Below are 24310 nucleotides of genomic sequence, written 5' to 3'. Positions count from 1 at the left end.
CTTCTAAAGTCAGATCAATGCTTAATAATGCATAATCACATCGATAGGGTAGTATTTCTGATTATTTACGCAAATTAAACTAATTCTACAATGGATTTTTGGAAGATCCTTCTAGAACAGAACAAAGGAATACCTCCCAAATGGGCAAAGGAATGAATCCTGTTACCTTAGGCCCGTCTTCACTATCTCGAGATTGCCAAATATCCAGCTATTTGAACTATCCCGATCGCAATTTATCCAGCTAATTGCGTCTTCATTAGAACGAAGTAGCAAATTAGCTGGATAGTTGGTCGGGATAATATCCCAAGATATCTCGGTCTAGTTTGCAAAATATCCCACTATTTCCGAACTAGCGGGATAGTTTGCGACCGTCTTCATTAGACCGAAGTACGGAGTCAAATATCCCGATCCCATCATGCACCGCTGAGCGGTATAGATCGCATGTGCGCGCGCTAGTACAACTAGTTAACACGGAAAACCGGAAATCGCTGTGCATGATGGGATCGGGATCGGGATATTTGACTCCGTACTTCGGTCTAATGAAGACGGTCGCAAACTATCCCGCTAGTTCGGAAATAGTGGGATATTTTGCAAACTAGACCGAGATATCTTGGGATATTATCCCGACCAACTATCCAGCTAATTTGCTACTTCGTTCTAATGAAGACGCAAATTGGCTGGATATTTTGCGATCGGGATAGTTCAAATAGCTGGATATTTGGCAATCTCGAGATAGTGCAGACACGCCTATTGTGTCTTTTTGAAAAACAGATTAATAAGAGACTCTCAGACATCATTCAATTCACACAAACAACATTCCTAGACAGCTGAAGTCTCTTTTCACAGACCCTAGCTTGTTTCCAAGGTCATATTAATCAGTTTTGTCAAGAAAAATCAGAAAAGATGCCAACAGCCAAAACACCTTTTTTTTTTTTTTTTTACTACCATCTACGCTACTGGAAAAACCAATGAGGAACCATCAAAGACCCCGTTCTCATTCACTTCGTTGGAGTGGTCTAACTAAGACCCGTTCCTCAGGAGCAGTTCTTAGGTGAGTGAGAACGGTCAAAGTGGTCCAGGAAGTGGACTTCTGGACCGCTCCAGAAGACCACCTCGGAAGGTGGTCTTGAGGAACGGGTCTTATTAAGAGCGGTTTGGACCGCTCTAACGTGCAATGTGAACGGAAGCGTACTTTGACCGGAAGTGAGCTAGTGACGTTCTGTGCGAAACATGTAGTACGGTACATACGGTTTGTATTCCGCGCGCGAAAAAATTGACCTGCTGACCTGAGCTGCCATAGCAACAAGACCACTTTGACTCGTGGAGCGGTTTGAGCCATAAAAAACTGCTCGGAGTGTGAATGCTCTCAAACCGTTCCTCAAGACCCGTTCCTCTGGAGCGGTCTAACTAAGACCACTTTCAAAGTGAGTGAGAACGGGGTCAAAGTTTGCTCATACTGACTTTTGGGGGATGGGGAGTGTGCATACATGTACACCAGAAGCACAGAAGCGAGGAGAGTCACATTATCAAAAATCAGTTTCTTAGCAAAATTTGCATTTAGAGTGCAATAATCGTTGAAACTCTGACAGGCATTCAAACAAAACACACATTCCAGAAGTGGATGTCTCGATTTTGGATGTTTTGTCATGCTTGCATGCAAAACACATAAATGTGATAAACATTGATGATTTTTGGTTACATTGTGAATGCAGCTAATGCTGAATGCAATAAAGAGCTACCGGTACTTGTTTTGCTGGAGGAAGACCATCTAAGAAAATGTCTAGATACAAAGTGAAATATCCTTGGGGCTATTGGTGCAAATTTCTGATCTTACGTTTAGAGCTCTTTGTACGGTTTAGTATTCTAGTTCTACATTCTATTTTCTTTTAAAGATTTTGATTTATTGCAGAAGATTTGTGCTTACAAATTCCTCCAGAAATTCATTTTATTATAATATTTTATACATTTAAAGTAGTCAGCATCAAACATTTCCATAATTACCCTTCATATTCAGCCCCAAAGGTAGGTTACTCCTTATGAAGCAAATGTTCACAGACCAATTCATCTGGGAAGAGTGAAAAGGGCGTTGGCTACATCTGTGTGTAGTAAATTGGTACGAGTTAACACCCTTCTGGCATGGAGGTGTATCAGAGCTCATGAATTGATGTGGATTTTAGTTTAACATTCCCAGACGATGGTGTTCTGATGATGCAGGATGAACATTTCATCTCTCTCCTTGAGGAAACAGAAGGCTTCATTCAATCAATGTTAGGTAACTAACAATGTAATGTGGAGTGACAAGAACAGTATTGACCATTGTTCTCCTGTATCATTAAAGAACTTGCATTGACTTCCTTGTGACCTGCACATCATCCAGCGTGTCCACACACACACACACACAACATTATCCTGAAACTCTATAAAGAAACGTTGTATAAAGCATCATTGTTTAGTGAACAGGGCGTCCGCACACAAGAACAAGTGATCTCGAAACTCAACAGTTAACTACTGCGCTGTGCCGCGGTCATGAAGCGGAAATGAGAGGTTAGGTCTCCTTTCGTGCGCAATCACATTAAGCCCCGCCCAGTTATACCGTTCTAGTTTGACCATACGTCCACACACCAAACATTCTGTGATTCCTTATCGATTTCTAGTTCGAAACGATAACCAGACCCGCGTTTCGTTATACAACGTTTCTTTATTTGACGTATCATTAGTAAGCGTACACACACACAATTTCATTGTACGGCTATCCTGAAACGGTATACCGGTAACTTAACAGTTTCGGGATAGCTATACAATGAATTTTGTGTGTGTGGACAACAGGGATCAACTGCCTGCAAGAAGGCTAGTACTATTTCAATACTGTCATTGGCAATTCATTGTTCCTACTGCCTTTTTGCAGGCCCCGGACAGCTTACAATTCAGTTCACTGCACAACACAATTTAGATTTTATTTCGGCAAACACTTTCTTGATATATGTTTATACATTATCTGTCAGATATGCTCAATTTACAACTGCATATGAAGACAGGCCTACTGTATATGAAGGACTATAATAGGGGCATCCTTGAAACTAAATGAAACAAAGATTATTTATAGGCTAACTTCTTTAGTAAATAAGCATGTTTTGTTAAGACCTGTATACCCTTATTGCTAAAGCTCACCTCTCCCGGCCATAGGGGCGTTGTCACTACAACCAAATACCATTTGTTTATCTCACATTTATGAAGTTGTGTTAGAAGGTCAAGCAGGATATATGTGGTCAATCAAGATGTGAATATCCCCATCATCTGATAAAACAGCTGCCCATGTAATTTATCCTGCTTTCAAAGAGTAAACATTTATTGTATACTGGGTAGTAAAAAATGAAGTGGTTGTAAACCAAATGCCAATTCATCCCCATTCAACCATTGTCTACTCCTCCCCCATAGAACCCCCCCCCCCCCAATCAAACATTTCCTATGGCTTGACTATTTGACCTCAAAGATTCTTTGCTTCTGTTTTTGGTTCGAGGTCAAGCAGGACTTTTATGTGGTCAGTGGAGATATGAATATCTGTTTATCTGAAATCGAACAGCTGCCCATGTGATTTGTAATGTCCAGTTTATGATACTGAAAGCAATAGCTTGGTTCACAGGAGAGGTTGTGAAATTAAAGTTAAGCATGTAGTTAAAAACTGTTAGAATATCAATACCCTGTGGTTTATGTATGAAGAGGACACACTCATGGTTTTAAAACTTAAGTTTTAAAAATCAAAAGCTATGTTAGTTCAATAGCTATGAGCATGGGTTGAGGGAGAGGTCCTCATGTGAAGTCGTGTGAGGTTTAAAACTAGGAACTATCCTTGTTGTGGTCCCATGTGAACCTGCATTGTTGTTACTTGTTGTTTAAAAGTTTGACGTTTCACAGGATTAAAGTTAAAATCCAGGACAATGCCATATGAACATAGTTCATGAAACATGCTGGTCCCATCTCCCTGGATTGACCAGGGTGGGTTCCTCTTGGATTGACCAGGGTCCTTGGTTTGACCTAGCAGATTGGCTAGAGCTTTAAAGGGAAAGTCTACCTGAACTCGACATTTAAAGAGAAGGTTGAGTTCTTGGGAGAAGAAGTTTTTAGCCCCCAAAACAGTATCTCACCAAAGTTTGCTTTTAACACTGCAACAATTTTGTGAAACTTCAGCAGGCGTTTTAACAAAAAACACATTCCGGAGGTGGGTTATTTCTCTTTCTATTTTTCGTTGCGAAACAATGAAATGTGAGAAAAACCAATCATTTTTGGTTTTGATGTTTGACGATACGTGGTTTCTGTGTATTATGTTCAGACTAGACCAAAGGTGATTAGTTTTCCTATAGCCAAGCTACATGTATAAGATGAATTAATTATGGTTGTCTGAACATGGGGACAAACCGCAACTTGATATCATAATGGGGGATGGACTGCCCTATTAACGGCTTGATAAACCAGAGCACAGTTGCATTGATAATGGACACCTTTTCCTGTTTCCTTGAAATGTTTCTTTTTTTAGCATAAGTTGTAATCAAAAAGTTACATTCTTTCTGTTTATATCTGTGACAATCAAGATTTGAAACTAGAATTAAGATTTGATTGCAAAATGGCCTTCTACGCATTTCCTAGCTTTCTTCCTAGATATTCCTAGTTTATTATAGGCTGAAGTAGAAAAGTTGATTCTTTCTGTTTATACATGTGACAATTAAGATTTGAAAATAGAATTAACATATAATTTGTATGCTAGTCAAACTTTATTGTGCAATGGCCTTTTATGCCTTTTATGCCTTTCCCTAGCTCACTTCCTTGATATTCCAGGTAACAAGTCATTTAAAGATACTATGTCTCTTTTGCAGCCAACATCAAATTCTGTAGAACTTTGCAGGAATTATGAATATGTCATGTATGTCCTATCTTTGCGCAGCATAAAATGTAAGACCATTCGGTACAATGGTCTGAAAAATCAGACTATTACTTACTGGCTCTATATAGCTCCTAAGTCGATTTGACAACTAATAGTCATTATTTTCCCACTTAAAGACATTTTCAAGCCCCCTCTTTTTTAGAGAAGTTCTTAATTAGTATTGTCTTTCAAATGCCGTTGGAATTTAACCTTTTAATTTTTTGGGCCTGCAAATGGAACATAGTACCTTTAAAGGGAGGAATGTTGACAACAAGATTTTGGGATTTATACCATGTTAATCATTAATCATAAATCTTGATAATAGCAATACAAATCCCTGTGTGTCATGCATGCATGTGTCACAGTACATCTTGAATTAGCAAGTACTATACACAGAAATGTGCAAAGTGCAATCTTCAGGGCTGACATAGAACACAATACAGATTATGTAATGTGCTTGGGGTACTATTATTTCAAAATCTGCATAATTTAAATGTCCTTTATTTTTAAAATGTCATGTTCACATGTAGGCACTTTTAGTCCATTGCCTGGACTTTTCTCAATCTGGTCTTGTAGGCATTTAGTCAATTGCCTGCACTGCATGTACTCAATTATGGTCTCTTTGGCATCTGAGAAGGAAAATATGGTCTTTACATGCAGGTTCCACAGTTTAAACATTTAGATCTAGATTTAGAGAGATAGAGCAGGAGAAAGATAGAGAAGGAAACCTTCACAGTTAAGAGCTGGGTAAGGATGATTGAAAGGGAACGAGAGGAAGAGGAAGAGATGGAGAAGAAATAAGAAGAATAACAAAAAGAAGGGGGATAAATAATAAGTAGGAGGAGGAAGAGAAGAGAAGAGAAAGAGGATGAGAAGAGAAGAGGATGAGAAGAGAAGAGAAGAGAAGAGAAGAGAAGAGAAGAGAAGAGAAGAGAAGAGAAAGAGGATGAGAAGAGAAGAGAAGAGAAGAGAAGAGAAAGAGGATGAGAAGAGAAGAGAAGAGAAGAGAAGAGAAAGAGAAAGAGAATGAGAAGAGAAGAGAAAGAGGATGAGAAGAGAAGAGAAGAGGAGGAAGGGGTAGGTGAAGAAGAAGAGGAAGGAGAACATGGTGAAGAAGTAGGAGGAGGAGTAAAGGGATTAGAGAGAGAAGAAAAGATAAAGAGAAACCAAGAAAGAACAAGAAATACAGAGAAAGAGAGATGGACCAGAGAGAGAGAGAGAGAGACAAAGACAAATACCAACACCAACTCGTTGAGGATCTATCATGCCTCATCACTGATTGTATTGAGTGACTCAATCTCTGCTTAGCAAAGATTTTTCTATGAATCATTATCCATGTGTGCTTGAGTATCCATTGATTTTCACCTCCCACTGTTAACTGAATAACCACAGTAGATTAGTGGTATGAAAAGACACTGCTGATGAGTTACATAACACACCATCTGTCTGTGTAGTCTGGTGATGTATACTAGCTGTAGCAAGAATTAATACCGATGACTGCTGAAACTCATAAAGAAGATGTCACATACATCTACATCTATGGACATATCGGTACATCTATACCATGTACCACATTAAAGGTGCTGTTTAATAATAATAATGATAATATGGTTACTTTTTAAAGCACCTAATACTATGTAGACGCCTTGGTGCTGTTGTCCTAATTCGCCTAAAATTAGTTGTTTCCAAAATATCCCACTATTTGGAAGATACCGGGCTAATTGCGCTCGTCCGAACTAGTTTGTGATTAACGTATGGGTCTGGCGAAGATGCAATTTTCAAGCTTCGGGATAATATCCCCAGTTTGAAAATAGCGGGATATTTGGCAAAATGGAGCTGATGAAGACAGGCCTTATGCGATACCAGCAAGACTATGACAATTACATGATGTTTTATATGAAGACTGGATACATGATATGCAATCAAATTTTTTTTCTGTTGGCACCACCGCTACCAGGATAGTAATACATGATCTTGGATCAAATCAATTCTGGTTCAAAGATTTTTCAGACTTCCATCTCATCCATTGGCACATTGTGCAGCTGATCTTTTTTAGTAGAAGTCACATGAAATTTTGTATTAAATATTTCTTGTTCTATGAAATGTAGAATAATGAAATGTGTCGTTTTAGAATGGTTATGTATACAAACAAGAGGTGTAGCGCCTTTCTAAAAAGAGCTTGATATTAAAGGAATCATTCAATCAGGGCTTGAGTCATCTGGTGTAAATGGTCTAAAGTTTGAAAATTGCACACAACAGCTCTCTTCTCTTCTCTCTCAAACAAATCATGTGCTAGGTTTTTCCTACAATGTGTATGGTTCTTATATAATATATACCGGTACCGGTATGCATGAATATGTTCCTCCATCTTCATTTGTGTTAGTTTATACATTTGTTTGTACCTTTTGCCACATACCTGTACAGACAGTGTACATGTAGTTTCAGTTGATATTTCAAAGAAATAATAATGAATAAGACAATAATTCAGTCGTCCAATGTATTAGTAATCTCTTACAATTTTCTTCTTCTTTCATCTTTCAGCTGCCCAAGTTACAGTTACCCCTCAATTTGACAAGGCAATAGCTGAGGAATCGACAGACTCCTTCTCGTACAAGTGCCAGAATGGAGACGCTTCCTCTCAAGTATACCCCGTCTGGACCAACGAGGCTGGCGCGGTCATCCAGACGTCATCCGGTGGTAAGCTAGTCCAGGGGGGTGTTTCACAAAACTTGCCATCAGTGACAAATGACAGTTTTTGTTATAAGCAACTGAACTCCTCGCTTCCTGATTGGTTATCAGCAGATTTGTCACTGATTTTGGTAATTTGTCATTGAAAAAGGGTTTTGTGAAACGGGATCCTGATTCTGTCTGTTTTTTATGTATTTTTTATTCTTCAATCATCTATGTCCTCCTCACTTACATGCATCCCACACAGTGTCTCCAGTCATCGCGATCCCCCAAAACAACCGTTGTAATCAGGGGTAGAGAATGAGAGGCAAGGACTGTCGAGGTTCAGCAATGAGGGGGGGGGGGGGTTATTTTCTAAGCTGATTGGGTGTGCGACATGGACTAGTGGGCTAGTTCTAAGCAAGCGATTCTTTCATCCCTTTTCGTACTTTGTATCCAGACCCATTTCTGATGTCTTACAATATAATGATAATAATGATAATGGTTATACTGCACTATGGACTAAGAAATACCATAGCACATACAATGTATCAAAAAGAAAAAGGAATTAGACACAAAAAGACTAGCTCTGTGGCAAAAGATGGTTCTTCAGTGTTTTGTTTTGTTTTTTTTTTTTAGTTATTACTGTTGACAGTTTTTCTATTGCTCATATTGAGAATGGTATGTCATCGGCTTAGCAGCACCAGAAAGAGTTGATACATATGTATATATGGGAATTTTTAGTCTAGAGGTCTAAGTTATGGAACTAAGTTTAGGCCTACGTGTGGGTTTGTAAGGAATAATCATGTCGGTAAGGTAAGAGGGGGCAGTATTCATGATTAAACTGTTGTAAGCATAGAGGCAGAGTTTGAGCTGTATACATTGAGAAAAAGGAACCCAATGGAGTTCTCAAATCTGTGAATACCCTGTAATTGTGAAATTACTTATCTTTTGGTGAAATTAAACTACAGATTAAAGTAGTCACCCGAAGAATTAAACGTGTTTTGAATTTATGCAAAATTCATAGCATTGCGACGGGGAAGCCTCACTGATCAAATATAACAACTTACCTCTCAAATTGAGATCCAGATTTTCTGCCTTTAGTGGTCCTCAGTAGAGCGTCAAGATTTGTGACCTCACATGCGAGACACTGCTAGCCACAACATTTCATTTTACACCTTTCCATGATATCTATTTTATGTTTCAGCAAATTATTCATATTATTCAAGAGAAAATCTTTCCATCCATATATAATTTGTCCATAAGTATCAGTTGTCATGAATTTTCTTTGGGTGACTACTTTAAAAACTCTGCTCGTCTCCTCTTTTCAGGTGGCAATGAACGTGTCTATACCGGCCAGTCCATCGAGCCTTCACCATCCGGACAGCTATACACCACAAGGTTGACCTTCTCCAACGTGAAGATAACAGAAGATGGCGTCTACACGTGCGCTATCGGTGCAGATGAGGAAGAAAGACGCATCATCGTAACAAGTAAGTCTTGGAAGTGTTCCAGCCATCGAAATAGCTGCCAAGCCTTTCTTATTTTGGAGGAAGGATTCTTATTTTTGGGGCGACGTCTTCAAACTCATGTTATGAACTCTAGATTTCTCTCCTTTTATGAAAATATCTGTTTAAAAGTCTGGCTTTTTGTGCTGAGTTCTTTTTATTTCATTGCATTATCACAGGAACAATCTTGAAATTAGTTTGAATGGTTGATTATTTCATGAAGGGGGAACACCTTGATAATGTGAAGTCTTTTAAGAAAAAGGCTTAACCTTGCTGAAACATTAACAGTGAAAAGCACCTGGCACATATTAATACATTCGACCGTATAAACATTATGTCCAAACTTGCATTTCTTGTCATATATGTACATGCATTTGTAATATGACGGCGCATGAAATTGGAAATCATTTTCATGAGACTTTGCTTGTCTACAATTCTTCAAGCCTATCTGCACTCATTTGGTCAGGAGGGATTAGACCTCCCTGCATGGTCACTGACAGGTGGTTATCTCATCAAATCAGCTCTCAATTAAAATAAGAAAAAGGGGACCATGGGGGACCAATTGTCACCGCTTAGGCATTGTTTGCCAAATAGAGGGCGCAAGTTGCTATAAGTAGTGCAGTGGGGCTTTATTTTAAAAAGAACACTAACAAGTTATTTTTCACGTTTATCTGAATTCATTTTTTTTTACCTTCTTCTCCATTTTCTCCATCAGTTCCCATTACCTTCCCAGTGAGTGCAGCAGAAGAGAGTCAGCGATTACTCATTGAAAACAGCGGCAGAGTTGAATGTACTATCAATTCCAATCCCTTCCCTTCTGTATATTGGAAGCTCAATGGACAGTTCCTCGACCAAACAAATGGTAAGTCAGGTTTTTCTCGCATATTTAAAGGTACTATGTCCCATTTGCAGGCCAAAAAAATGAAAAAGTTAAATTTCAACGGCATTTGAAAGTAAATACCAATTTAGAACTTCGTTTAAATTTCACAGATAGGACAAAAATGACATATTCATAATTCCTGCAAAGTTTGAATTTGATGTTGGCTGAAAAAGGGACATAGTATCTTTAAAGTATTTAAATTTCTTGCAAATTTTTGGTAAAAAAGGGAGATTGAAAGAAATTGATCAATGCAGTCTTGTGTTTTTCTCCTGGTATCAAAAGATGTACAAGATCATTTGAAAGTAAACAACCAGGGGACTGACAGCTTAAAGTCCTCTCCAGGGGCCTTGGTAATGAAGATTTGGTTTATAAATAAGACTTGGTTTTGGACCCGGGACCCCTGGGTTACGAGACAACTAATCTCTATTAATTAGTCATGGCGCCTCCTTGGTATATCCGGTGATATATAGTGTATATGTCTGCAAGGAACGCTCGGTAACAGCTATACACCCCTCAAGGCCAGGGACCTGTTTCACAAAGCCTTCTTTCAATGACAAATGACAAAAACCAGAGACAAATCTGCTGATAACCAATCAGAAGCAAGGATTTCAGTAGCTGATGACAATTTTTGTGGAACGCCCCCCCAGGACTCGTCAACCCTGATGGCTCCCGGCAGTCATCATTATCATCATCATCATCATCAATCAACATTATTATTATTGTTATTGTTATTAATATTATTATCACTATCTTTATCATTTCAGAGAATGACAGGTACACGATGAGCACCCAGATGATCGTCGAGCCAGACAGGCCAGGATTTGAACATGCCGAGATAGCTATCCTAGATGTACGGGATGTGGTAGCCACAGACTCTGGCTCCTACGAGTGTTTCGCGACCGTCGACTCGACAGGAGACTCTCAAACATTGACCATCGCTGTCATAGTACAAGGTAGATATACCAGTGGGGATTTTCACAAAGATCCTAAGTCGAACTTTAAAGTTGGGACTTAAAAGTTATGGAGAGCCATTTGTAGCCTTGAAATAAAATATTTCAAAAGCGTAAATTCAAATATTTTAGAATTTTTATAAATTCCACATCAAGAACATGAAATCTCCTTGATAATAAAAATATGAATGATTTGTATCAACATTTTATGCCTTCTACAATAATTTTAACAAAATATTTTTTATAGATGTTAATGGCTTTCCATAACTGTTAAAGTCTAACTTAAAGATAGGTTCAACTTAGGATCTGTGTGGAACACCCCCCAGTTTATAGTTGATTTTATGTCTCAAATGAACGTTTTTTTACATCAAGGGCTCCTGATTGAATTGCATTATCCCCCATCTCCAAAAAAGACTACTTTCAGTAATTCTGTGAATACTGACATAGAAGATATCATGTAGGAATCACGTTGAATATGAATACACAGAAAGACACGATAATGATAACATACTTAACACAATGAAATTCGCAACCTACTGGTAATATAAAATAATAATATATTAAACAAAGATGTAAAATGTGAGTATTTGGATAAATTTGGAGGTAAGTGAGAAGTGGGCAAGGGGGTAGGAAGAGAAAAGAACGGAGAAGGAGAGAAAGATGAAGAGGAAAGGAGGAAATTCTGGGTAATGAAAGAGTAGTCAAGAACAGGAGAGGAAAAAGGGGAAAGGAGAGAGTGGATGGTGGTGATGATGGTGATGATGGTGATGATGATGACGATGATGATGATTTTGGTGGTGATAGTTGTGATGATGATACCCCTTTCTAACCCATTTCAATCTTGCTTTCTGCCGTAGTGCCTCCTGAATGGACCGTGGAACCTCAAGACATCAAGGCCGTAGAGGGCACCACTGCAATGATCCAGTGCGCAGCCTCCGGAACACCGGACCCCATCTACTCGTGGGAGGACCAGTCGGGCCAGAAAATCACTCCCCTAGAGGGCAAGTACGAGCTTGCCGACGATGGCGAGTTCTTCACAGTACTGAACCTTGAGGCAGATGACGACCAGATCTATACCTGCGTTGCTTCCAATGATGCCATCAACTCTACCTTCACCACCGAGTTAACAGCAGCTCTTAGGTTCGTCTTGCCTCAGCATATGTCAAGGGTTCAGTGACACAAAGAAGTAACTCCATTTTGGCCATTTTGAGAAATAGTGGTTTGTGTCACTGAGCACTTAGGCCTTTAGGAGTTTAGTCTATGTTTTACTAGTCATTGACTTCAATTGGGTTTTGGGTGGAGTTAAGTCGTTGTGTGTCCTGGAAAGCCCACAATTTCTGAACCTTTTGGTATCAAATACTCATTTCGGCAAAATATGGAGTTACGTCTTTGTGTCACTGAACCCTCGATGTGTAGTATACCAAAGGCGGGATTGCACATTGTAAAAAAAAACCTCTATCATGCTTCACGTTGCCACTGATATAACAAAATCTCTTGCGTTAGTCATGGTTTGGCATATCGTCGGTGGGGTGACAACACCTTGTATCTCAAAAATCATGAATTTTCAGGAGAGCGAAAAAACATTTCCTGTCTCAACAGATTTAGTGCTGTGACACCGTCCTTTGTGTGGAATTTGTGAGAAAACCGAGACAGGAGGCGTTCCATGAATTTATCAGGTGGTGTCGTAGGCCATTAGGTACACAATTATGCAAAAAAATCAAAATCTCAAAAAATTGAGATACAAGGTTTTGTCACCCCACCGGTGTTATGTTCATTCCATGGGGTTGGGGCAATCTTTGTGACATACCAGAAGTGAGAAACTTTTGTCTCCTATCAACCATAGCAATGTTGGCTTAAATAGAATTTGTCATGAAAAGCATAGCCAACTACGAGAAGTACTCTACCTTCATGGTGAATCAATATTCTAGACCCAAGGTTTATGTAATGTTATATAAATGTGATGTCCATGTAACACTGGTAAAAAAAATAATATATTAACCAACAATTTTGAATATGATTGAAAAGAGCAAGTAGTGTTAGAGAGTGAACTCCCATGTCAGCTACAGCAATCACATGATCATGATGCATAACAGAGAAAAGAGTGGATAATAGTCATGATGTGAACCTATACATATTTAGATCGAGCGAACAATGCAAATATATTCAGGGAAAAAGAGTTATTAATAGATATTATTATTCATAGTTATTGTTATTCATGTGAAGGAGTTGTATGTCTGAAATTGTGATAGGGTGCTGTTTAACTGTTTTTTTCTCTCTCTCTCTTGTTGTGCAGGTTAGAGGTTCTGATCCCCCCAGCACTCAATTCCCAGAACAATCAGACAGTGATGGAAGGAGATGATTTCAGTATGGATTGTGTGATTACTAGATCGGATGCTGAAGGTACCCTCACGTGGAGGAGGTATGGCACCACGGAAGATGACATCGTCAATGAAGGAAGCTGGGTAAGTTCACTAGGATGATGATGATGAGGAGGGGGATGGTGGTGGTGGTGGGGTTGTGGTGATGGTGAGGTGGTGATGGTGAGTGTGAGGGTGAGAGAAGGTATTATGGTGAGGATGAGGGTGAGGAGGAGAGGAAGTTGGTGATGGTGTGGTGGTGGTGGTGAATGTGAGGGTAAGGGAAATAAAGAGGGCGAGGAGGAGAGGGGGATGGTGATTGTGAGGGTGAGGGAGAGAGGAAGTTGGTGGTGGTGGTAGTGAGAGAGAGGAGAGGGGGAGGAGAGGGGGATGGTGAGGTTGTGAGGGTGAGGGGGAGAGAAAGTTGGTGATGGTGTGGTGGTGGTGGTGGTGATTAAAGGTGAGGGTTAGGGAAATAAAGAGAGTGAGGGTCAGTGAGGGTGAGTAGGGAGAGGAAGATGGTGAGGGTGACAGTGAGGGAGAGAGGAAATTGGTAATGGTGTGGTGAGGGTTAGGGAAAGGAAGATGATGAGGGTCAGTGAGGGTGAGGAGGAGGAGGATGGTGATCGTGAGGTTGGGAGGGCGACAGTGAGGGGGAGAGAAAGTTGGTGAGGGTCAGGGTCAGGGTCAGTCAGGGTGAGCAAGGGTGAGGGTGAGGAGGAGGATGGTGATGATGATGAGGATGATGTTGTGGTGGTGGTAATGGTGAGGGTAAGTAAGAGTTAGGAAGGGGAAGATGGTGAGGGTGGTGATGGTGATGATGGTGATGATGATGATGATGATGATGATGATGATGATGATGATGATGATGATAGTGATGATGGTGGTGATGGTTGGGTTGTGGTGTTGGTGGTGGTGAGGGTGAGGGTACGGGTGAGTAAGGATGAGGAAGAGGAGGAGGGCGATGGTGAAGGTGATGGTGATGAGGATTAGGATGGTGATGATGATGGTGGTGGGGATGCAAATGCCAATGGCGATGACAAAAATGATGATTACAACAATGATGATGATAATGATGATGAGCATGATGTTGTTTTCCTATGATGGTGATGTTGATGATTATCATGATGATGATCATAGTGATCAAGATGGTAATAGTGATGGTAAGGAGAGTGACAACTGTAGATACTAATGATGATGGTTATGATGGGTATTCTGGACCATCTATTCCCCCACACTATGGTTGATAATAAACAGGCATTTCCACAAATGTTGGCTGGCTTGATAAAGGAACACTATAATTTTGCATCTTTTCTCTCTTTCTTTTTTCTCTTTCCTTTTTTCTCTCCCTCTATGTTAGAATCTGGATGGTAGAGTGACTGTAACAAGTAAAGACGCTGGAAGGACCCTTACCCTTTCTCTCTCTCCATCTAACTACGACCACAGTGGAGGATGGACTTGCTTTGCAGAAAGTGATGCGGGCAATGCACATGTCACCCATTTCCTCGCCATTGAATGTAAGTATCCTTTGTTGAGGTGATAAAACCGACAATGACACCGACAATGTCAATGACAATGTCAATGACACCGACAATTACACCAACATACAGCGTGTTTCCACAGAAAAAAAGTGGAACACGGATTATCTTTTCCGGATTGAAATCCGTGTCGTGGCGACACGGTATTAAACCAATCTGTTTCCACTGAGTGCAGCATTCCAAATCGCCACGATTCCGTGTTCCAAGTCAGGCAAATGCCGTGTCAATCGGAAGTCAAGATTCAACCTTTGACCTCGATCGTGGATTCAGATCTACACAGGATTCCACGCTATTCTATTGTGACGTACATTTTTCATTGTTACGTACAGGGTGTATATAAAGATATTATTGTATACGCGTATTTCAAAGTATTTTTCAACCAATCACGCTGCAGTGGTGATTGGGGCTTCGCGCGCTCTGATGCTCCGCCAGACACAGTTCGTCGCTGTGTGTTTCCACAGAGATTTTACAGGGAGTTCATTGGGATCGACATGTCAAGATCCACCTCCCAGAGGTGGATCTGATAATCCGCATCTCGGTCAACTTGACCCGACACGCTTGTGTTTCCACAGGAAAACTGACATGGTATGACACGGTATGACACGATATGACTTGGATAATACCATGTCGATGTTTTCTGTGGAAACACGCTGAATGTCACTGACAATGACATTGATTATATGTAAAGACAATGCATGAAAAATGACCAATGACCAATGATAATGACAAAGACAACGATAGAGATAGATCAACTCTGTCCCTCTCTCACTTACTCAAGTAAAATTGTTTGTCAAAAGTAATATTTTTTGTGCAATAAGCCTAATATTCCTGAACATGTGCTTAATTAAATTTATAGTTTAATATTCAATGACATTCCTTAAAATTTTGATAACTATCTATTTATCCACAACTGCGAAACATTTTTCTAAATCTTTTATGACATTGCTGTGTGATGTTACCATTGTTATTTTCGGGTGGTCTGTCATCGACAGATCACCTCTTAATTTTGTCAAAATTTTCTTTCTTTGTTATTCTTTATTTTTATTTATTTGACCTTCACTTTTTTGTCCAGTACGGGAGCCTATTCACATACAAGCTTTGTTTTTTATTTAAGCTCCCCACATTTTACATTGTTTTTTATCTTGCGTGTTATATCTAGATATTTCGAAATTTCATACTTATTTTCCGTACATTATACTTCATTTGAAATCTTTAATTTTAATTTTTTTTTTCTTGTGTGAAATCTACTCTTATATAATATACGCCTGTATAACAAAAATATATAAAGAATTTAACCTGTTTTGGGGGTAAAATGTGGAATAAACAAATTTCAAACTTAAACTCAAGATCAGTACAGTCAATTTCTTTCAATCTTGGCACAGTCATGGTCATTGTCATAAGACGTGACAGCAACATTTTCAAGTTTATCAGGTTATCATGACGACACCCAGGCGCCGTTTTTTAATCGGAAATTCAGTTTATCTCTGTAAATATTGATCGTTTTGTCTCCAAATTTGCTATGTGTTGTAGCCAAGCCTATTGTCTACACTGAAGGTGATATTTATTTTTCATTTTAACAATGGCATCATGGCCTATTCAAACGATTAAAGGAAGCATTTCTTTTTTCCCAATTTTGCATGAATTCTCTACGGGAGGTAACTTTTTTCTGAAATCTTCATTCTACATTCCAGTCTGTTTGAGCAATATCTCGATTATTTTTGCTTGATTTTCTGCAAGCTTCGGATATATTTTGGCTGAAAAAGTTCTCTACGTGGGAGGTGACATTTATTTTTTAATTCAGATGTTGGGATCATGGTATATTTTAGCTACAAGATGTGATTTGAGAATCCCATTTTCTGTTTTCATTTAATGTTTATGTGGAGAATTTTGGTATATGGGTTAAAGCACTTTCCTTCCATTCAATCGACCCAGGTTCAAGGTTCGATTCCCCCCGGGTCATGGTTTCAATTTACATTTTATTCATCCCCTTCTTAGACTATCATAACATATATATACAATCACAAACAAAAAATGCATAATATTGCGTGTTATTTCTCTGGGAGAGGAATGTCAATAGTTTGCGTACAACCCGATGGGTCTTTTGTGGGAAATATGATTCCATATCGTGTATCAAACCTTTATGGTTAATCTCCCAAGTCTGCTACAATATCAAATCGTCCCATGTCTGTGATGCTAGTCTCCTTCCAATACGTTTATATTTTCCAGTTATTCAGCCCAGGTATATGCAATGTTTACGTCTCTCCCATGGACATAGAATTGTTTACATGTCTATAACCGTTTTTCTCCATACCTGCATGTATCTTCTCCCACCTCTCCCCCCCCCCCTCCATCTCTCATTTCCCAGTTTCCACCATAGATCCTTTGAAGAAATAAAGGCAGACCACCTCATTCGTCTTCATGTGACAAATACAATTCAAAATTCAATTAAAAAGACTTTATTTCAATTAAAAAAACGAGCAAATATATACATGTGATAATATACAAATTATGAGCATTATGTTAAGTCAATTTAAACAAACTGTGAAAATGAGTAGCAGGAAATCTTGTTTTGTTGTACTGCTTTTGTATTTTGATGATGGTATTATGATATTGTACATATCTGATTACTTTGTGAAACGTATAATATCAGCCTTGAACTTCTTGTCATATTTTTGTGTAAATTAACCAATTCAGTCAATCAATCAATCAATCTCTCTTCCTCTCTCTCTCTCTCCCCCCTAGCCATACCATTTATTGACCGTAGTCAGACGCCCTCTCGTGTCCTCTCCTGGCCAGGTAATCCTGTCAACATGTCTTGCGCCATCAACGGCTATCCATCTCCCGTCATTCGCTGGCGTATCCAACAAGGCGAGATATTTGTCACTGTAAATGTGACAGACACCATCACATTTTTACCCAACCAACCCAGCGGAATGTCGGTCATGTCGGTGAGTACCAGGGGGGCCTTTCACAAAGCCTTTTGTCGTTGACAAATTTCAAAGTAAGGCTGGGATGGGAAGTCGAATGCTCGAGTACCCGCACGGTTGAAAACTACTCGGGTACGATTTCTTGTACCCGAATATTCGGTCGCAAAAAAAAAAAAAAAAAATTAAATTTAAAAAAAAAAAAAAAAAAAAAAAAATGTCCAGGCCCACGATTACCCGTGCCAGGGAGAGCGACGGCCGCTGGCATGGTACCGTCGGTAAAAATTTTTCCCCAACTCAAGCACTGTCAAACTCACCTTTCAGAAACTGGGACCAAATGTCCAGATGTCTGTTTGGACTTGGAGGAAAATGGATTATTCTGCCATCTTTGGTTTTTAAAACAGCATTGTTTACTGTTATTATTCTTATTAAATCGGCGCCTTCAACTGCAACTCAAAGTAAAATTGCATGCGTTTTCGGCGAGGGACCTGGGAAACTGCCGAGTGGTATGGTAGTGGCAAAAAAATCAAAAAAAATCAAAAAATAAAAAAATAAAAAAAAAATAAAAAAAATCAAAAAAAATCAAAAAAATTTAAAAAAATTATAAAAAAACATGGCGTCCGAATATTCGAGTATTCGCTTGTGAGCCTGGGAGTGTACTCGGGTACCTCATTACACTTTTGTGCACAGCCTTATTACAAAGATCAGTGACAAATCTGCTGACAACCAATCAGAAGCAAGGATTTCAGTAGCTTATAACACAAATTGTCATTTGTCACTGATGACATGTTGGCTGGTAGTCAGTTCAAAACTTCATCTCAGAAATACCGGTATCTCACTCGGGTTTTAGCTACGATTTCAACCTGAGTTTAATGTAGTTTCCAAGCTGACCAGTTACGTTGGAGGCTGTGATTAGCCGTTATATGGTTTCATACTAATTCTTAAAAGTCCAGTCCTTCATTTACCTCAACTCACTTGTAATTATTGTCTATTAATTTGTTTTATTTTGTCTTCTTTTCCAACATAATAATACAAACATGGGGGTTATGTTATAAGTTCATCACTTTTTATAATCCCCAACATTGGCATTAATTTGTTTGTACTCTTAACGTTATTCTGTATTTCTGCTTTTGTTCCTGCTTATTTTTTTCTTCCTAATTTTTATTGGGTCATTAATATGTTGATAATTATCATGTATATATCGTGTATATCGTTTTTGTTTTTTAATGGAAATGTCGAAAATAAATAAATTAGATTCAATTCAATGATTTCTTTGTAGATTGTACCAACTGCAGCTGATTTTGCTCCATATTACTGCGAGGGCGTAAACAGGAACGGAGACATCAGCGAACGAATTGAACTGGTGGAAGGAGGTAAGAACACGCTTGTAAATTTCCTATTATTGAAATTATTCAAGAATCTCTCTCTCTCTCTCTGTCGAGGTCATGTGATAAGGGTTTCAATAAGACAGTTCACGGTTGCAGTCTGAGCATGAGAAGATAAAGGTCATTGCAGAACAAATTTTGAAATACACGGAGACGAAATACTGGATGAAAGTTATGTAAACATTATTCATTCATGCACAATCATTGCACTCCATGATGCACAGGTGGAAGTATTCTTTGAAAAGGGGAAACAAAGGCTATTTATATAGCACCTCCATCGCTGTAGGAGTGATTATTTCAAAATTTACAAAGTGGGACATCTTCATGTTTTGGAGATCTGTGGATATTCGGGGTCATTGCAGTAATGTGCTAACCATGAACTGGTCTATTCTTGTCACAGCAGTATCAGCCCCCTTCAAGGCATGAACATACATTTGCCACTCTTGACCCTGGTGAAGTAGATGTGTTACTGGTAGGAAAGTGTTCCTTAGATGCATTAAAGCCTTAGTCGTAGCTCGGCTAACTATAATACAAATTTTAAAATGCAGTAGATTATTATGAATTTGTATAGTAGCTGCTTGGTTTCACTTACCCATGTACATGTAAATGGACAAACTTTCAATATATTTCGATTATTTAGACACTTTAAATTGGTTTATTAAAATATGTTATTATATTATATTTATTTTAATGTGATTATTAACACTTTAAAAATGATTTATGAAAGTAATGATCATATTATATTTATTCTTGGGAACCTACACAAAACAAGCTATGCTTTCCCGTTGGCTCTGGTTTCATTTCATTATTGTGAACTTACTTTGTCAACTATGTTCTTTATCGTGGAAAAAATTGATATAAAATGTAGTAAATTCATATCAATCAATTAATCAATATAATTGGTATTGTCATTAAATACCCTAAATTTTTTGGATATTTTTATTGTCAGCCTTTGCAACCGAGCCTGAGAATGTGCGTCTGACAGACATCTCCTCATCGACCATCAGAGTCTTGTACGACGAACCTGAGAACGATGGCGGCTTCGACATCCAGCACTACGTGGTCATGTACAATTCGGGTTCAGATAATGAATCAATGGAATATGATAACAGTACGTATTTCAACTCAGAACCTTATAGAGAAGGATAGGCAATAGAGTGGTGAAGTTTGACGTCATCAAAGTGTTATATGCTCTGGCTCCTAATGGTTAGGAGCCAGAGCATATAACACTGAGTTCCTATAGGAAATACATTCATTTAGACGGTCATATCTCGGCAAATACGTAACATATTCAATTGGTTTTCGACATTTGGACATCATTTTTGATGCTCTTTCGGAAAATGAAGAAAAAATTGAGAAATTCTAAAAGTAGATATTGTTGACGTCACAAATTCGGTACTCTATAGGATTGTATGCTAGCTAGGACAAGTCCAAGTAGTAGATTGTCTCGTACATTATGGAGCATATCTGAGATTTAATAATATTAACAGTTTTAATGTTTGCTTCTTATATACAGTGTAGGTGTTTGATGGATACCCGGTAGGATGCGAAGGTTAAGGTGGTTGGATTCGCATGTGTGCGCTTGTAAAATATTGCCTGGCTGGAATACCCAGGGAGCGGAGCGTGGGCACTATTATGTGCAGATTCGTAAATGTTTCCAATTACGGAGGGAATGATGATTACAATGGGAGACCCTTAGAAATGTAGTATTTAGAGCAATACATATGTGACCAGTATTATCATTATATTATTTATATACTTCTTATCGATAGATTACAATTTCTATGCGTTTCTCTTATTTTACATCACAAAACTAAATAGTTTTACAAATTAAGGAAGATTTAATTTTCATATGCTTCTGCTCATGGCAATAATGAAACTCAAAGCATAACTATTAATAGTATATTTGTAAAGCGCTAAGAGACATTTGTATTAAGCGCTACATAAAAAATTAAATATTATTTTTATTATATTATTATTTTCCTGTCTTTGTCTCCTTTTTGCGCTTCAGTTACTGATGTTGTACTTACCGGTTTAGCTGGTAATACTAGGTATCAGGTCTGGGTAGCGGCAGCGAATGACCGTGGTGTCGGCATCTACTCAACAGGAGTATACGGTACCACTGAACCCAACAGTAAGTACTCTCTCACCCTGGCAGTGCCATGGTCCTCTCTTGACCCCGTAAAGACTAGGTCAGGGGCGTGTTTCACAAAGATCCTAAGTTGAACTTATCTCCAAGTTGGACTTAACAATTATGGAAAGCCGTTAGCATCTATGAAAATATTTTGCTAAAAGTTAGTTTATAAGGCATAAAATGTTGATTCTAATCATTCATATTTTCCATTATCAAGATAATTTAATGTTCTTGATGTGGAATTTATTAAAAGTCTAACATACTTGAATTTTCGCTTTTGAATATACTTTTTTTTAAGGCTACAAATGGCTCTCCATAATTTTTGAGTCCAACTTAGAGTTAAGTTTGACCCCCCCCCCCCCCCCCCCCCCCCCCCCGATATGCAGCAGTAAACTTCGTCATATTTTTAAAGGCAGGGTATTCTACCATCACTACTTCGGCTTTACGCATACTGCCATCTGCTGCTCACAATGTCCCAATGTGTAGACAGTCATTTCCCACAATGCATCACCAACTGATGACGCGTGAGTAGTGATGCTTGGTTACTGGACCTGGAAAGGCTCCACGTTCTCCTTCACCGAAAGACAATAGATGATACATTACAGCAGTGGTAGCGATGTCAGTAAAATAACCTGCCTTTAAAATAGTGATTATAAAAAACGTAAAAGGCTTCAGTTCACATTTCCTTTCTCTTAACATAAAGCTCAGTAAATACATGCAGGACCGTTCTTGCACACAACTGCCATTCATTTACATGTTAAGGAAAAAACATCATTGTTGTTTATTTGCGGCGGTTAATTTGCCACTGAATATCCATCCAAGCGCTTGTTCTAATTAATATAGACCAGCGTTTCGTATTCATACAGTAAGATAAGAAGAAACAACAACGTGGTTAGGTGCATAGAATTAACAGCCACATTGCCATACCCAATCAAAGGTAGGAACATTAAATCCGTCGTAGGATTTGATATAGTCATGATTCATTGTCATTAATTTCATCAAAAAACTCATTGTCAGACTCATATGATGTACTTCATTTTTTTGGTTGTCATGAGCATTTTCTTTTATGTATTATGTTATTGATGTTTGAGGGATGGATATTGATGGGTTAAAATATATTTTGTCATGAAAAATTATTGATATTTTGCGTACAACCGTAGCTCTTTAAAACTGACAATTGTTTAAATATGACACAAATTGTGATTGGCTGTCAATATCAGTTGGGGGGAGGGGGCATGGGGGTCCTGCTACAGCGCACTCGAAGAGAACACGCTCAACCGTCTGAATGTGAATAATCTTAATTCATCATCTGTCATAGACCAGTTGGGTTTTTAGGAAGTACATCATTCTTCTCAATATCCCTCTGCACCCCAGAAAAATATTCTAGATAATTGGTGCATCATAAATGCTGGATTAATTGCTTTTGCTAGTATATCTCACACTTGCTGTTAACGCACGATGGAAGGACAATCGAGAGTATTACTAAATTAGGGTTATTTATTTCATACACGCATACAGGCAATGGTATTTTGAACCATTGAGATAATTGAATGTACGCAACTACAAGTACCTGTAGGGTTCTCATTGGTATATTACACACTTGGTTGTAATACGAAGTTGGAGGGGTTAAAGAATATAATACCAAGGTAAATTATCACAGATTAGGGTACTGACATTGGTGGTTTCAACCTGCATACTCAGTTTCCTTCTATTCCCCTTGTCTGCATTTCAATTTTGGTGTTCTCACACTTAATGTTTTTTCTGTAACACTTTCGTTACCACTTTGTGATAATGAGAGAGAGATAAGAATTTGTTATATATATACATGTATATATAAGCATGCAATCAATCGGTTGGCAACATATATAGACTTTTAACAATCCCTTTTTTTCCAAACAAATTAGTAATGAATAATAGAAAAAGAAAAAAGAAGAAAGGAGTAACAGCACATCTTTTTATAGTTCCATTCACGTACTGTGTAAACTTTCATAATACATGGCTGTTTGATAGAACAAAAATTAAGAAATATAAAAGAAAAATACAAGTGTTGCTATATGACAATTTGGAATGAATAGGCGAATTACTAAAGCATTCAAAAAATACCTGTCCTTTATTTTACATACATGAATTTTGGAACATCGTTGGAGACAAGATCATAACAATCCGTTTGCATTCTCTTTGCTTTCTCTCCCTCCCCCCATCTCTCCCTCTATATATGTTCATCTCTACAATCGACCCGTCCCTATCTAATCGCTGCGGCTGTATGTGTAACGTACCATCATTATATTTTCCATGTTCTTCCTTCATGTTTCATTATATCCTTTTTGTTTGGATGCATGTATTAATTTAAACAATTTATCAAATTTTGCCATTATATCATGCAATGTTTGACAATTTTATCCATGATTAGCCACCGAAACAGTTGTAACATGTAAGCAGGTTTATGCTCACTAACATGTCTACGTTTTAAAATATGTATTGTTGCTGGGGTGACAAAATTCTGTAACTCCATTTTGGATCAACATTTTATGTCATTTTTTTTTTATTAAGTAATTAATTATTATTATTATTTTTTTTTTTTTTTATTTTTATTTTTTTTAATTTAATTTTTATTTTTTTTTATTTTTATTTATTTTTTATTTTTTTTTGGGGGGGGGGGGGGTGGAGGGGGATGATCAACATTTTATGTCATTTTTTTTTGTATTAATTAATTAATTTATTAATTATTATTATTTTTTTTATTTTTTTTAATTTTTTTTATTTATTTATTTATTTATTTTTTTTTTTTTGGGGGGGGGGGTGGAGGGGGTGTAATCTCTTAGCTAAAAATCAGAGTTGTACCCTCAAAACATTATATGACAATTTACAAAAATAAAGCAAATAATTTCTGACAAAGAAAGTGGTTGCATGTAGCAGTTACTTTGTTACTGCATCAACTTTTAACTTGCCTTTCTGTATTTCCATATTGGGCGCTCAAGGTTTTGTCATCCCAGCAAACTCAATTGCCAAAAGTATAATGAACTCTTAAAAGTAGTGTCTTTGTTTTGCATGA

At 38.1% G+C, this 24310-nt stretch overlaps 1 protein-coding gene across 1 annotated transcript in view; it reads left to right on the top strand.

Moving 5' to 3' along the window:
- The window catches only part of LOC586418 (neural cell adhesion molecule 1), a 57432-nt gene that overhangs the window by 12519 nt on the left and 20603 nt on the right, over positions 1–24310 (top strand). The window contains exons 3-14 of the mRNA XM_030978582.1: positions 7457–7612; positions 8914–9075; positions 9806–9952; positions 10735–10923; positions 11778–12060; positions 13214–13382; positions 14638–14794; positions 17558–17763; positions 19019–19112; positions 20074–20235; positions 21136–21258; positions 23669–23689. Coding sequence (XP_030834442.1) covers positions 7457–7612; positions 8914–9075; positions 9806–9952; positions 10735–10923; positions 11778–12060; positions 13214–13382; positions 14638–14794; positions 17558–17763; positions 19019–19112; positions 20074–20235; positions 21136–21258; positions 23669–23689 — 1869 coding nt within the window. The remainder of the gene's footprint in view (positions 1–7456; positions 7613–8913; positions 9076–9805; positions 9953–10734; positions 10924–11777; positions 12061–13213; positions 13383–14637; positions 14795–17557; positions 17764–19018; positions 19113–20073; positions 20236–21135; positions 21259–23668; positions 23690–24310) is intronic.

The sequence above is a fragment of the Strongylocentrotus purpuratus genome, unplaced genomic scaffold (genome assembly GCF_000002235.5).
Source record: "Strongylocentrotus purpuratus isolate Spur 01 unplaced genomic scaffold, Spur_5.0 spur5_scaffold_1, whole genome shotgun sequence".
In the NCBI taxonomy this organism is placed as follows: domain Eukaryota; kingdom Metazoa; phylum Echinodermata; class Echinoidea; order Camarodonta; family Strongylocentrotidae; genus Strongylocentrotus; species Strongylocentrotus purpuratus.
Note: the sequence above shows the minus strand (reverse complement) of the source record. Positions and strands in the feature narration are given on the sequence as shown.